At 59.1% G+C, this 15,111-nt stretch overlaps 1 protein-coding gene and 1 long non-coding RNA gene across 5 annotated transcripts; one reads left to right on the top strand and one right to left on the bottom strand.

Annotated features, from left to right (window-relative positions):
- Positions 1 to 10: 10 nt before the first annotated feature.
- LOC308069634 lies at positions 11 to 7,998 on the bottom strand. 2 transcript variants are annotated; one of them, XR_013930466.1, is made up of 4 exons: positions 7,306 to 7,998; positions 3,663 to 4,341; positions 543 to 3,311; positions 11 to 300 (listed from the first exon to the last, which is right to left on the bottom strand). It is a non-coding gene; the product is annotated as an uncharacterized lncRNA (long non-coding RNA). The 2 variants fall into 2 exon arrangements; XR_013930465.1 differs by having other exon boundaries at positions 11 to 3,311.
- PHF19 (PHD finger protein 19) lies at positions 6,538 to 14,854 on the top strand. 3 transcript variants are annotated; one of them, XM_080402195.1, is made up of 15 exons: positions 6,538 to 6,819; positions 8,007 to 8,207; positions 8,485 to 8,566; positions 8,679 to 8,774; positions 8,872 to 8,972; positions 9,088 to 9,236; positions 9,580 to 9,675; positions 10,016 to 10,084; positions 11,096 to 11,216; positions 12,112 to 12,179; positions 12,285 to 12,455; positions 12,534 to 12,645; positions 12,934 to 13,019; positions 13,162 to 13,257; positions 13,565 to 14,854. In XM_080402195.1, exons 1-15 carry the CDS (start codon positions 6,691 to 6,693, stop codon positions 13,914 to 13,916), a joined length of 1,929 nt encoding a protein of 642 aa, XP_080258321.1. In that variant the 5' UTR covers positions 6,538 to 6,690; the 3' UTR covers positions 13,917 to 14,854. The 3 variants fall into 3 exon arrangements, with proteins under 3 accessions (XP_080258321.1, XP_080258322.1, XP_080258323.1); XM_080402196.1 differs by having other exon boundaries at positions 6,541 to 6,819; positions 12,558 to 12,645; XM_080402197.1 differs by lacking the exon at positions 6,538 to 6,819 and adding an exon at positions 6,860 to 7,306.
- The last annotated feature ends 257 nt before the right edge of the window (positions 14,855 to 15,111 follow it).

Raw genomic sequence — 15,111 nt, 5'->3', positions numbered from 1 at the left:
TGTAGTAGCACCGAGCCGGTTTGCCCTGCATGGGGCCCGGCTGTGCCGTGCGCTGCCCGGTGACCCAGAAACAACCAGTCCCTGTCCCAAATTGCTGATGATGCCGATGGTCAACCGTGGCGCTCGGGATGCGGTGCCTTGCCTGTGGTCCTGCAGGATCTCGGTGGAACCCTTGGGACCAAACCCTAAAGCATCACTGCTCTCACATCGGTGCTGTCACGACAGGGTCAGCTTTTCTTTGCCTGGGGAAGCTGGTGTGTTTGTATGGAAGGTGCAGCACCCAGGACATGGGGTTATGGCCTGGAAAATTGGAATGAAGGGTTTTTACCCCCCACCAGCTGGGCTCATCCAGAGGGATGTGGGCACGGGGAGGTGAGGGTGGGTGATGGCGGCACAATCTGGCACAGCAAACTGATTTCCAGAGCCTCTTCTGGCTACCGCAGCCAGGGAGGGAGGCGGCAGCTGATTGTAAAAGAATTACTGTGGATTAAGATAGTGGTCAGCTCTGCCTGGTTGCCAGGGGAATCGGAGTCGCTCCATACCTGTGTAAGCTTTCCTGGGTCCTCGCTGGCCGTGGAGCTGCTTTTGCACTGGGGGTTTTTAATCAGCTGCTTTTATCGTAGTGGGAATTGACTTCCCAGGGAAGCTCGGCTGCCTCTTTGCTCCACTGTCAGTTTTTTGTGCAAAATCCTTTTCCACGTAGAGCTGTTATTTCATAAAAATAATTAGGAAGGTTTTCCTTGAGAGACAGATGGAGGAGGGGGGATGTGAGTAAAACCCATGTGTTGATGAGAGCTGAGGGAAGAGAATGTGTGGGAGAGAATACGTGAATGTGTGTGTGCGAGAGAGAGTATTTATGTGTATGTGTCTGCACTGAGGGAAGCAAAAATAAATGTGTGTGCGTATGTGCATGTGCAGGCTGAGAGAGACACCCAGCAGAGAGCGAATGACCTGACACTTCTGTGCTTCTCTCTAGTGAGATTCTACCAGGACTGATCACACTGATTTTCTTCAAATCCCGCACACAGACAGGATTTCACTGATGGCAGGAGGTCAGATCGCACCAGAGCAGCACAAGCTGCAGGGAAGCAGAAGCATCGACGCTGGCCACATATGTACCCTGGAGAAAGGATGCGACGCAGCGGGGCTCTGGCCATCCCGGTGTGACCAACACCAGCGCATGCCTCCCCGCCCTGGACATGGGAACACATCTCTGGCCTGGATGGCAAATGTCTGTAAGGGAGGAGGTTCATTGCTGGCTCTGCTGGTGGGGCAGACAGCCCATCGATGTAACCCCATCCCCGGGATGGGACAGGGATGAAGCACTGCTCGTTTACAGCAGGTAAGAAGCTGAGGTAAGGTGAACCACTGTGAAAATTGTGAAAGTGGCATGTTTCTTGTGGGCTCTGTATAATGAATGGAAAGATTTTGTGGTTGCTGAGGGCCTGAAAAGCAGCGGGGCACCCTGGAGCCACAGGCTGGAGGCACAGGCTCCTGTGAAGGAGCATCACGGGCTGGATGAGCAGGACCGGGCTCACCTCGGCTCCTGAAGAGCAGAAGCAAAGAGCTGGCACCGATCGCCTCTGCACCGGGAAGCAGAATCCGCCAAGGCAAGTGAGGAGCTACCAGAGCCACCCCTGGGGCCATGCCCAGGACCCCGGGTGGTCGGTGGCGTGGTGGGTCCCTGTCTGCACAGCACTGCACTGCACAGACACAGCCCAAATTTGCCTCGAACACTAATTACAGTTGCCCTAACAGGCATTTGCTGAGTGGAGTTTTGTAGCCGGGTAAGCAGCACAAACATCCCCCTGTAAACACAGATCTTCACTCTCCATTTCTCACTTTTCCCCAGGAACAACATGGGCTTTTCCTTCTTTCTTTCTCTTTCTTTTTTTCTTTCTTTCTTTCTTTCTTTCTCTGGGGGGATGTCGTTTCTGAGCTGTGCTTAGGAGCTGCAGACGTGTACACAACATATCTGTGTCAAAATTATGTAAGGGCTCCATTAACATAAAACCTGCACAGCTGTAAGAACACTTACAAGCTCTTCATGTCTTATGCAATTGCATAGAAGCACGCAAAGAAAGTTAAGTTTTAAAAAAAAAAAGAGGATACGGATGAAATTCATGCTAAATAAACAACAAAAAGACATGAAACCCAGTGCCTAAATGCTCTTCTTTTTCAAAGGCACGGCTGGCATAAACCAGCTGAATGTCAGGTTTAACTGCTCTGACGCTAATTACAACCATACCTTTGTTCGAATATGCTCTTGGGTGTCTCGCTTTTCTCTGAAAGGGCTCGAACAAGAGCGAACTCCCCCCGTGCCGCGGTTCACGAGCATTGAGCATTACCGTGGCCGTGTGGAATGCACTGAGCCACGGCGCTTTCCAAACACGGGGCTCTGCTCCAGGCTCTGGTGTTCCTGGAACAGTCGCCTGATTTTCGTTTCCAAGACCTTCAGCCACTAAACTGTCTTGATAAGGAAACGGATGACACTTAACTGGGGAAGAAGCTGCAATCGGAGCGATATCAAGAGTTCTCTAATCCAGCAAATCACTTCTGCTGGGGAAATGAGCAGTTGAAGTGTTTTTTTTTTTTTTATTTTTTGGTCTGGACCAAATCAAATGATGCAGAAAAATCAAAGAGAGTTTTAGTGAGTTAAATCAGGACCAGTTGCTCCATGTTTAATGACTAGGTTGGCAAAGAGGCATAGTGCTTCTGTAGCTACGATGGTCTGAAATAACCAAGGACACGGTTTGTAGGGAAAGATAATATTTTTTTTGACCTGACTAATGAAGCTGAGAGAAAAACAGGAAAACTTGTAGGCTTAGAAGCCCTTCTTCAGGACAGGAAAAGAACTCATAACCTTGTCCATGGCTGCTTTGAGGTTAACTCGGTTGTGCTGGTCACTCAGGTGGTTTCAGTGAAAAGGTGGCAGAGATCCACAGAGCAGGGGAAGCGCCGGCCAGGAGAGAGTGCATATTATGTCAGTAGATCTCAAGCTCCTTTGGTGGTATCTACTTTTATTGGCATGGTTGTGTCCTATTTTACCAGCTGAATCTCCAGATGGAAATGGCGCTTGTGGATTGTTTTGAACAGCACACAAGAGCTGCGCTGAGCATCCCCACGCTGCAGCCCTGCATCGCTCGGCGCAGGAGGCCCCGGAGCAGCTGCAGCCAGCGCCTGTCGTTTCTGCAGATCCTATCTCCACATCAGGCCTGTTCATAGGCAGCCTCATGTTTGGGTTTCCATTCAATATTCCTCGGCTCCAGTCTCCAAGACTACAAGCCAACATACAACCCCTCCTCCCACTCCTGTTTTCAAAGAAAGAAAAACACTGTGAAAAGAAGCTACCTGATTTCTGGGCAGTTTTCAAAGCAGAAAGAAAGGCAGCACCGGCAGCTCTCACCCCACGCATGCCGCAGGCTCTGCTTCAGCCACAGCTCTGGTCGGCTCCCGGCCAGGCTGAGCCGTGGTGCTCCGGGTGCTCCATCCTCATGTGAGCAGGAGAGCACCTTCCCCACCTTTGCAAGTGCAGGGTGTGGAGGAGCGACAAAAAGTTTTTAAGGGCAAAATAGGGGGTGTTGGAGTAGTTAATCCTTAAGGGATAATTTACTAAAAAAACCAAAGAAGTTGAAACAACTTGACAGATTTGTATGTGCTACCTGGGGCTTCATTCAAGTCATTTTGCAAATGCTGAGTTTTTTTGGAAATTTGGTGGTGGGGAAGGAGCTGGAGTGACCTGCCTTGGGAACCTGTGCTGGCCCCGCTCCCTGGCCGAGGAGGGAGGAAGATCACCGGCTTTGCATTGGTGCTTGGGGTCTCATTTGTTTATTTGCTTATGGAATAGTCTGCTTTTAATGACTCAATTTAAATGGGGGCTTCCTTGCTTATCTGGCACGGAGAGCAGGTCAACATCTTCTGCCGGCCCTGCCCACTGGGGCACTGAGGTCTCTTCAGCTGGGGATATGAGATGGAAATACGCATGTCAGCATGGGCCCAGGTGGGTGCTTCTTCCCCAGCACAGCGTGTCAGGCATCGTCCCACCAAGGTCCCTGGAGTCCCATGGGTGTGAAACCAGGTCCTCAGCCGTGTCTGACCACTGCGCCTGCGGTAGGCACTGCCGCCAGCCCTGTGCCAGTGCCTTCCAGGGGCCACAAGCCTTCACATGGTGCCAAAGGAACGGGACCTCCAGCGGCTCTCCTGGCTCCCTGGGGTGTGCAGGAAGAGCTGGGGGTGTGTGCAGAGGAGGAGGAGGAAGATGAAGAAGTGGAGGAAGGCAGACCCAGTTGCTCACCGCAGTGGGAGCTGAGGCCAGGCTCGATGATGGTGTGGCAGGAGCACCTACAAAGAAACCAGAGTTAAATGCAATTGTGTGGCTTCATTTGTGTCAGGAAATAGAGGATGCACCTGAAATGCCTTTTTTTTTTTTCTCTCCTATTGTTTGGGACTTTTATTCCAGGGCAATGTTACTGTGCTCTTTCCATCAGCAGGTGCCGTGTTTGGGGTGCCCTCTCCGCAAAAGAGAGTTTTTGCTAAGGTTATCCCTGCTTATGCCCATGGTGAACTTGATCCAGTGTTTATGTGTCACATCATCTGCATTCCCATGGCAAACAACCAAGATGCTGCAAAGATAAACCACGGTGGCTGGGGAGGGGGGTGTAAACATCCCCATCAGCTGCTCCACCAGCACCATGTGGAGACAGGCTGGGATGTACATGCGGCCCCACAAGTGCAGCAAATGACCCGCTTTGGGTTAAACCCAGCACCACCAACTGCAGCGAAGCGAGCAGCGGTGTTTGTCCAAGGGGAGATTATGGTGCAAGAGTTATTTTAATCCTGCAGTGACGCATCATGACTCACCACAGAGTTTGGTCGTTTGACTATTTTGAAGATGCGTCAGGTTCCCTGTGAAGGTGAAGGATGGTGTTTCACACTGGGGAATGAGCTGCCATTTTTTTCAGCTGCCTAAACCTCTGCAAACGCAGGCCCAGCCGCTGGGTGCAGGCACGGCATGGCATTGCTTGGCACGGCATGGCACAGCAAGGTACAGGATGGCACGGCATGTTCGCCCCCTGCCCCCATCTTCACATTGCACTAGGCTTTGCCTTGCACATGGGGAACTGCAAAGAAGAGGGGAGCGGTACCCATCGCTCAGGAGTCGCATTCCCCATCAGCTTCAGGGGTGCAGCGTCGCCAAGGGCCGGTCACAGTGCGAGGAATGCTCAGACACCAGTGTTTTATGGGAAAGTTTGATTAAAAAAAAAAAATTATTTCTAACATGACAATTACATGCAGGTGTTTAAAAGGCGTTTCAGCACTGTGCCATTTATTCCTGATGCCTGGGGGGCCTTTTTCGTGGGTGTGCTGTGAACCCCAGCACTGAGGAAGCCACCCCACAGTGCTGCTGCCGAGCTCATCTGTTACAGGCAATAAAATCCGTATTGATTCCGCTTGCGCTTGGCCCAGACCCTGCACCAGGATTCAGCTTCTCTGCTGCCTTAGCAGGCCTGAAAACATTTCTGTTTTGGCAGCACTTTCCAACAAACAGCAAATCCTCAAGATTTTCTTCTTGGCACTGACCAAAGCATTTTTTCAGTGATTGATTTTCTCTGTTGAGATTCAGAGAAAGGCAACCCTCGTTTCTAGGAATCCCGAGGACCACAGGTTGGCCCCTCGTGCAGGATGATGCTGTGCAGGCAGGGCACCCCTGCCTGTGCCCCATCCTGGGGGGCCCGGGGATGCCCTTTCTTGCCCGCAGCTGCCAGGCCAGGGGAGGACAGGCAGGGAGGTCCCTGTGTATGGCACGGGGTGACGGTGGGTGCAGGGCTGGCCCTGGGTGCCCTTGGGGACCCCCAGGTGCATGGGGACATGGCTGGCAGGCAGGTGGGGTGATGGTGTGATGCAGTGTGCCCCGGAGGGGTCTGGGGTGTGATGGTGCCTGTGTGGGGCAGCATGTACCCCATGTGGGAGCAGTGGCAGGTACCCCACGAGGGGAGACAGTGGCGGGCACAACTTGGGAGGGGGAGCATCAGCAGGCATCCCTGGGGGGATGGACGGACATGACAGCAGCAGGCACCCCATGGGGGAGCAGTGGTAGGTACCCCACGAGGGGGGACAGTGGCAGGCACAACGCGGGAGGGGGAGCATCAGCAGGTACCTCTTGAGGGCCGGGGCAGGTAACCCCGGGGGGGGACAGTGGCAGCTACCCGCCGGGCAGGGACACCGGCAGGCACCCCACGGGGGGGGACAGCGGCAGGTACCCCCAGGGGGGGACAGCGGCGCGTACCCCACGGAGGGGAGCAGTGGCAGGTACTCCCGGGGGGGACAGCGGCAGATATCCCGGGGGGGGACAGCGGCGGGTACCCCCGGGGGGGGACAGTGGCAGCTACGCCCCGGGGGGGGGGACCGCGGCAGGCGCCCCACAGAGGGGGACAGCGGCAGGTACCCTACGGTGGGGCAGGGACACCGGCAGGCACCACACGGGGGGGGACAGCGGCGGGTACCCCACGGAGGGGAGCAGTGGCAGGTACCCCCCCCCGCGCGTGCCAAGCCCCGGCAGGGGGTGCCGGGCGCTCCCCGCGGGCCCGTGCCGCGCCGCTCCGTGCCGTGCCGTGCCGCTCCGTGCCGCGCCGCTCGGGGCCGTGGGAGGCGGCGGAGGCGGCCCCCGCTAATTGCATAAGCGGGACGTCAATGCCCGCGGGAGGCGCGGGGGAAGCGCGGGAAGATGGCGCCCCGCGCCCCGCCGCACGCCGCTCCCCGCCGCGGGCCCCGGGCGGGCGGGCGCTGAGCCGGGCCGGCGGCGGCAGAGGGCAGCCGGCGGTAAGGGCAGCGCGGCGCGGGCGGCGGGGGGCGCGGCGGGGGCGGCGGGGCCGCGGCCGGGCGGGCGGGCGGGCCGGGCCGGCAGCGCCTTTGAATGAGCCAATGGCGGCGGGGCCCGCGGCCGCGCTCCCGGGGCCGCCTGCTGCGCCCCCCGCTGCGCCCCCCGCCCGGCAGGTGCCGCCGGCCCCGGGGGGCTGCGGCGGGGCGGGGGGCGGCCGGGTGCCCCCGCTCCCCTCCGCCGCCCGGCGCGGCACGGCAGCGGCGTGGCAGCTCCCACCCGTGACCGCGCGTCCCCCCGTGCCGCCCCTCCGCCGGGCGCGCTCCCGGCACCGGGCAGCGGGGGGGGGGGGGGGGCGCGCGGACCCGCCTCCGCTTTCATAATCGCGGTGGCGGGGCGCGCTGCGGGGGACATGTCGCGGCTCGCTCCTGCCAGCCCCCGCCCCCCCCCCGCCGCCAGCCGCCTGCTCTCGGTCGCTCCCGGTTTACCGTAAGTTTGGCCGCTCCTGCCCGCCCGGGAAACGGCAGCAAAGGGCGCGGGCAGGGGGTGGCCGCAGCACGGGGGGGCGTTCGCGGTGTGACCGGCGGCGTGAGCCCACGCGTGGGGCCGTGCCGGGAGCGCAAAGAAAGGAGGGGGGGGGCGGGTAAAGCAACTTTTGGGGCGTTCCAGTGATGAGCGTTGGGATGGCGGGGGGTGGGGGGCTGCCCCCTTCCCTGCAGCCCCTCCGCGGCAAACCCGCTTCCAGCCGCTGTCCCGGTGGCTCGGGAGCCTGCGAAGCTGCTGGGGAATTGTCAATTCAAACCCACGTGAATTGTCAAGGTATTATGGCTGCGGTGCCCTGTGCGAGGCCGAGCCTGTCCCTGTGCCACTCGCCGTGTCCCTGTGCCACTCGGCAGGGTGGCCCCACTGCGGGAGCCCAGGCAGCCGAGGGGTTATTTCTTTTTTAAGAAGTTTCTATAATTAATTCCTGCTCAAGAGCAGCAAAGATTGCAGCGATCCCTTTGATTCCACTTAAACAAACCCGGTTCATCAGCACTTGTTCTGCGGGTCCTGAGCCCCCCGCTAGCGGTGCTGAACCAGCTCCAGGCTCGGTGCTCCCGGGGATAACCCTCCGGGATGCTGTGCTTGGCCGCTGGGCGCCTTGTGGCGTGGGTGACTGCACGGTGACGAGTGTGTGCATCCCCCCCAGGCTCTGCTGATGGAGACCGCCAAGCTTAACCCCATCATCCGGGATGTCTACGCGGCCGCGGGCCGTGTCCAGTGTGCGCCGGCCAGTGCCTCGGTGCAGAGGGGTAGCAGCTGCCGGGAGCTCATGGTCAAGCTGATGGAGGGGCAGTACGTGCTGTGCCGCTGGACCGATGGGCTCTGTTACCTTGGGAAGATCAAAAGGGTAATGTGGGCACCCAAAAGGGTAATGTGGGCACCCAAAAGGGTAATGTGGGCACCCAAGGTGTAGCTAGTGCCCTTCCCTGGGTTGGCTTGTGGCTCGGAGGGGTGCTGGCCTGGGCTGCAGCATGTCTTTGGGCAGTGGGGGATTTTGGGTTGATGTCCTGCCCCTGGGTGTCACACCCCAAATGCACCCGACTGCAGGGCTGGTCCCCACGGTAAATGGGGAAGTGTTGGGAATGGGAGGTGATGCCCAGTGGTTCATCCCGCTCTCCATGCAGGTGAGCGGCTCCAAGCAGAGCTGCCTCGTCACGTTTGAGGACAACTCCAAGTACTGGGTCCTCTGGAAGGACATCCAGCATGGTGAGTGCTGCCCCATCCTCCCTTCCCACCACCGTGCTGGGAGGTTCTTCCCAGCACCATGGAGACGTGGCTGTGCCTTGGTCTCTCCGACTCTGCCATCCCTGTCCCGCAGCCGGTGTCCCTGGGGAGGAGCCCAAGTGCATCGTCTGCCTGGGAAAGACATCAGGTCCCATGAACGAAATCCTCATCTGCGGGAAGTGTGGGCTGGGTGAGTGTGGGCGCATCACCCTGGGGTTGGCCGTGTACCCCCCCCAGGGGTGGGGGTCCGGCCAGCCTGGCAGTGCTGATGCTGAGCCCTCCTGCAGGTTATCACCAGCAGTGCCATGTCCCGGTGGCGAGTGGTGGCGAGGGCCCCCTGGGGACACCGTGGTTCTGCCGCCGCTGCATATTTGCCCTGGCCGTGCGGGTGAGTGGGGCTGCCCGGGGTTGCCAGCTCCGTGTACCACCCGCCCTCAGCACGGCGGTGCAGGATGTGGCCCCCCAGGCAGCTGCGCTGACCCCCGTCCCGCTTGCCCCTGCAGAAGGGGGGTGCCCTGAAGAAGGGAGCCATTGCCAAGACACTGCAAGCTGTCAAGATGGTGCTCTCCTACAACCCCGACCTGCTCGAGTGGGACTCCCCGCACCGGACCAACCAGCAGCAGTGCTACTGCTACTGTGGGGGCCCCGGCGAGTAAGACCCTGCCTGCTGGGGGGTTATCGTGCTCGGTTTTGTGGGGAAAAGCATTTACAAAAGGAAGATGGGATTGAGGGAGGGGATTTTTTGCCCCCAAAAGGGAAGTCTCCAGCTTGCAGGGCACTACGCTCAGGCCAGTGGCTTTGCTGCCCACGCTGCCTCTGCCACCTGGGTCTCCACTCACTCCTGGAGACATCGTTTGTACCCACTGCCGTGGCTGCAGAAAGTACAAGTTAGGACTTTCTCTCCCTGGCTGGGGGGGTCGGTGCCTGGGAGGGGGAATGGGGCAGTGGCTGCTACAGGCTGCCCTTGCTGTCACCCACCTCCTTTCCCTCCCTAGGTGGTACCTGAAGATGCTGCAGTGCTACCGCTGCCGGCAGTGGTTCCACGAAGCCTGCACCCAGTGCCTCAGCGACCCCATGATGTTCGGAGACAGGTATGTCCCTTCCAGACCTTGCTGGGCTGCATGTTGGAGCTGGCTTCTCAGGGGGGTACTCATGCAGACACATCCCCAGCCTGGATCTCCCTCCCCGGGGGGCTCAGGCACAGACACATCCCCAGCCTGTATCTCCCTGATCTGGCTGGAGCACCGATGTGGATGAGCCACCCCAGCAGCAGGCGGGTGGCCCCATCCCACAGAGCCCTGCTTCTCCCTGCAGTGCTGTCACTGGTGGCGCCTGGAGGAGCACTGTCCTCACCCCAGCCCATCCCCAGGCCCTGCATGACTGCGGGGACGACCCCCACCCCCAGTGCTCTCCCTCCCCACTGTTTTCCAGGTTCTATGTGTTTTTCTGCTCCGTATGCAACCAGGGACCTGAATACATCAAGCGCCTGCCCTTGAGATGGTAAGAAACATCCCCAGCTCCTTCGGGACATGCCGGGGTGGCCGCAGGGCATCAGTAGCATGAGTTCACAGAGCATTTCCTACTCACCCCAGCCCAGCCTTGAGCTGGGGCTTTTGCTCAGCCACAGGCCCTGGGTCTGCAGCTCCTCCTGCCCGGCCCTGCAGGTTTCCGTGTTTCCTGGGAAGCTGTTTCTCCATATGCCCCAAACCTACTGTTTGTCTGGCAGCCAAGGGACACGTTAGCCAGCGGATAACTGTGAAAGGCAATCCGGTGACAAGTCATCAAGCTCTGTGATTAAATACAAGTTTACAAGTGGTACCATCTAGCGTACCTTCATGGTCTCAAAGCGCTTTATAACGCATATTAACAGCGCCAACAGCCCAGCTTTTCCCTGCTGTTCCCCTTGTGCTCAGCCCTGTTACTGGTGCTAATGAGCTGCTGGGATGCGGCTGGCTCAGGGATGTTGCATGGAGCAGTGCTGCAGGCTGGAAGAAGAATAAAGCAAATCCTGCAGGATACGTTGCATGGATTTCATTTTCAGAGACGCAGGTGTAAAATCCCACTGGATAGATTGGGTTGTTTAAGTAGACAGTCTGTTTTCATCTGAGTAAGAGCTATCCTGCTCCCGTACCTAACTGCAGCCAGAGCACACAGCTGGGGCTTATTAAAAAGCTGGAAAACTGGGCATTCATCCTTGGAGCGGCATGTCCTCCAGCTCCTGGGCTCAGGGTCTCTGTGTCTGGGGTTCCCCCCAGCTGCAGGCAGCATCACACCGCTCCCCAAAGCTCAAGGGATGCTGTCCTGGCTATGGCATCCCCTGGGATGCACCTCTGAGCTGGGTTGCCTCAGCTGCAAGGTGTGGGGATGTCCCAGCTTTCAGTGGGTGGGTTTTGGGAGGCTGTGCTGGGGGCTGCACCGGAGCAGCACTGGCAGAGCAGAGCATCGTGGTGGGTACCATCCTGCCGGGTTGAGGGTAGGCTGCCGACCCTCTCCCCCACTTTGCTCCCGCAGGGTGGATGTTGTCCATCTCGCTCTCTACAACCTGGGTGTACAGAGCAAGAAGAAGTACTTTGACTTTGAGGAGATTTTGGCTTTTGTGAACCATCACTGGGATCCGCTGCAGCTTGGGAAGGTAAAAACACACAGCTTGGGCTCACCGGTGCTGCTGGGGATGTAAGCTGTAAGATGCAGCCAGCTGTGCCTGAAGCCTCAGCTGGGAGGGATGGGACCCTCCTTTCCTACAGCAGCTGAGGCTGGGGTGGAAGGGGGCCGTGCTTTGGGAGTGCCTGCTCACTTGTGGCCAGCTGGTCCCCTGCAGGGAAGGAGCTTTGAAACACCTGCCCAGTTCCTCTGGGTGGGCAGGAGCACCTGGCCTGGGGTGTTTGCACCCACTGGGAACACGCAGCAGCTCCCATGTGCTGTTCACCTGGCTCCGGGTTGGTGTCAGTGGGGTGTCCCCAGCGGGCAGTGTCGGCGGTGGAGGATGGCAGATGCTGCTCCCTGAGCTGGGAATGGTGTCAGCCCCTGGGCACGGACCCTGGGCAGAGCCAAGGGACCTTTCCCAGGGCTGGGGTGCAGCTGGGATGGGCAGAGGGTGAAGGGTGGGAAGGGATGTGCTCATGCAGCAGCCCTGCATCGATGAGTTTGGGCATCTCTGCAAAACCCCGCTTCGTGCAGCACTTGGCATGAGCGGCTCCTCCTCAAAATTAGCTTAATCGCTTTTCTCTGTGTGCTGGGATTTCCCTTTGTTTGGGTGCCATACCTGACAAGTTTCCCAGTCAGAGCTAGAGCTGGGAGAAGTGCTAACACCAAGGGTCGCTGGAAGCCCGTCACTGTGCCGGGATGGATCGGTTCTGCCCTGCACCGAGGGCCGCCGGTGCCAAAGGCTGTGGCTCTGGGCTTTGGCATCTCTCCCTCCCTGACCTCGGGCAGGAGCCGAAACCTGGAGTTCGGGTTCCCCCGTCTGTTTAGTTTTTGCATAACCACAGCGGGCACCGAGCCCTGCCTGACCTCTGCCATCTCCGCAGCTGATGGGCACCCCCATCTCCGAGCGCGGCCCCCACCTCCTCAATGCCCTCAACAGCTACAAAAGCAGGTGAGCCCCCGGCACGGTGGGGTGAGGGACACGGACAGGGTGGGATGCAGGATGCTCCTGTGGGCCCCCCCAGCTGAGGGCTGTTTCCTCCCCTCTGCCACCCAGGTTTCTGTGTGGGAAGGAAATTAAAAAGAAGAAATGCATCTTCCGCTTGCGGATCCGCGTTCCTCCAAACCCCCCTAGCAAGGTGCTGCCAGAGAAAGCCCCCGGCATGGGTGACGGCAGCTCCTGCGAGCTGAAGAAGAGGGGAAAAAGCAAATACGTCCATAAAGACAGGTGAGCAGCCAAATTTGCCTGGGCACCCCCCGCTGCTGCAGCACCCCGTGCCCATGCTCCCCTGGGATGGCTTGGCAGCCTCAGCTCCCCCCTGCTTTGCAGCCTGCTGCCCCGGCAGCTCCAGCAGCAGAAGCGGCGAGCGGCGCGGCGCAAGAGGGCCAAGTTCCTGCTGGAGGATGCAATTCCCAGCGTGAGTCCTTCACTCCCTCTTCTGTGCAGCCATCCTGGGATTTAGCAGCCGAGTGGGACCCTCCTGGCCCCTCCATCCCTGGGGCTCCCCACGAGGTTCCCTGGCTTGTGCGGGCAGAGAGAGCACCCATCCCTCGCCCTGGGGTTTGCAAATGCTCCGTGCCAAGCCTGCTTCCCAGGGGCCGTGGGAAGGAGCGCGGTGGTGCCAGGGCAGGGGGTGCCGGTGCCGGGACCATGGGCAGCACCGTGCCGCTCAGGGGTGACGAGTGAGCTTGTTTTCATGGCACAGAGTGACTTCACCTCCGCCTGGAGCACCAACCACCACCTGGCCAGCATCTTTGACTTCACACTGGATGAAATTCAGAGCCTGAAAAGGTCCGTGTGGCTGGGCCTGGGGGTGTGAGTGGTGAGGGGGGAGCGGTTTCAACACCCCAGTGTGAAGGGAGAGCTGGGGTGGCGGTGGGGGCCGGGGTGCCCCTTGCTCCGGGCTGGGGCTGATGCTGCATCCCATCCCCAGTGCCAGCTCGGGACAGACTTTCCTGTCAGATGTGGACTCCACAGATGCTGCCAGCACCTCAGGCTCCGCCACCACGAGCCTCTCCTACGAGTCCAGGTGAGGGCTGTGCCCCTTGCCCCCTTCCAGAAGGGTCCCAGTGGCATGGCCAGGGGGACAAGGGACTGCCCCAGCGCCCTGGCACAGGAATGTCCTGCACTGGGGACCCTTTCCCCCTTGCTTCCCAAAGCGGGCTGGCGGTCCCAAAGCAGCGCTGCCTTGCTCGTTGTGCAGGGTTGGAGCCATTGGTTTCAGTGGAATTCCCGGTGTGCTCCTTCTAGGCTCGCCGGGCGGCGGGCACAGCCAGCATGGTGGGGGACACCTTTTGGGTGCTGCCCTCACCCCTCCTCTGTCCCCTCCCTCACAGCCGGAGGACCGTGGGCAGCCGCAAGCGCAAGCTGGCAGTGCCAGCCTATGCCTCGGTGGGGGCGAAGAGGAGAGGTGGGGAGGTGGGCAGGCGCCCGGCCGGGGGCACCCCTGAGGGCAGCGAGGCAGCCTGTGGCCCGGACCGCCCGGACGATGCTATTGACAGCCACACCTTCGAGAGCATCAGCGAGGATGACTCCTCGCTCTCCCACCTCAAGTCCTCCATCAGCAGCTACTTCGGGGCGGCGGGCAGGCTGGTCTGCGGCGAGAAGTACCAGGTGCTGGCGCGGCGGGTGACGCTGGAGGGGAAGGTGCAGTACCTGGTGGAGTGGGAAGGCACGACCCCCTACTGAACGCCACCCGCCCCTAAACCTTTCCCGGAGCCGAACCAGAGGAGATCGGGATGATGGGGAAAGTCTCATCGTGAAGCAGAGGAGGGATGCTGGGAGGGCTGAGACCCCTCTGTGCTGGGGGTCCCAGCTGGAGTCGGCTCCCCGGGATCCACCGCGGGTGGAGGCAGTGCCTGAGCTGGCGCCGTCGGCAGTGCTGCCCAGGGGTGAAGCCCCCAGCCTTGCTGCCGTAATTTTTTTATGTTAACAATTATTATTTTAGCGGCCATGTATATGCAAAGAGCGTGGCCCAGCTGCGCTTTCCCGATGGAGCCTTTGGCCAAACCCAGGGTACCATCACAGTGCCAGTAAGAGCAGCGAGTGGGTCTGGCCTTTCCCAGAGGATCCCCCCAGAGTGGCTGGGTGCCCCTGGGGAAGCCCCTTTGGGGGTCTCATCCCATGACCTGGACTGCGTGTGGTAACGCACCAGCGCCGTTTCCCTGTTCTTCTGACAATCATTGTCTTGGAAGAGATGAGTCAAAAGATACACCCTTGCCTTAAAACCACCGTGGGCATTTCACAGACTGGAGCCCGAGGCCTTTGTTCCTCCAGGAATCTTCATTCTGAACGTGCCAAATGAGCAGACAAACCAAAAAGGCCGAAGAGGACAGCGGGGGCATGGGGAGAGGGTTGTACTGGGGTCCCCACGGCCATCCCCATGGCCTCGTGGCTGTGCCTCACTGGAGAGCGATTGCGCTTTCTGCTCCCGACGTAGCGTCGATGTTTGTGAGGGTGGGGGGTCTGTTTGTCTGCTGAAGAGAAGGAGCAGCCCCCTTCTTTAACTAAAGCAATACTGCCAGGTTGTTCAGGAGCAAAGCAGTTGTCTTTTTTTTAAAAAAATAACCTAGTATCGTCAGACATATTTGTTAGATTTCTTTTCTAAGATATATATATATATATTTTTAATGTTGTCCTCGTCTGTCCCCTATCACTACATGGCTGTCCCATGGGGATGGAGGGTGGCGATGCTGGGGGGGGTGCATGGTCCTGCTCTGTCAGCACACCCTGTGCCTGTAGCCCCATCGTTGTTCCTGTGTGTGCTTGTGGGATCTGCCGACTGGTGATTGAAAAGGCGGTTTTATTGAAAATATACCGAAAAAAATTTGTTGGTGTAATTGGCATGAGAGAGTAGGTGGCGTTTGCAAACCAGAGGCCAAAG

This window comes from Falco punctatus, assembly GCF_963210335.1.
Source record: "Falco punctatus genome assembly, chromosome: 9".
Classification (NCBI taxonomy): Eukaryota; Metazoa; Chordata; class Aves; order Falconiformes; family Falconidae; genus Falco; species Falco punctatus.
This window is presented reverse-complemented; position numbering and strand designations above follow the sequence as displayed.

Coding starts and splice junctions, on each gene's coding strand:
- PHF19 (XM_080402195.1), top strand. CDS start 6,691: ATGCCCGCGGGAGGCGCGGGGGAAGCGCGGGAAGATGGCGCCCCGCGC. Junction 6,820..8,006: donor GCGGCAGAGGGCAGCCGGCG/GTAAGGGCAGCG, acceptor CATCCCCCCCAG/GCTCTGCTGATGGAGACCGC. Junction 13,258..13,564: donor AGCCTCTCCTACGAGTCCAG/GTGAGGGCTGTG, acceptor CCTCCCTCACAG/CCGGAGGACCGTGGGCAGCC.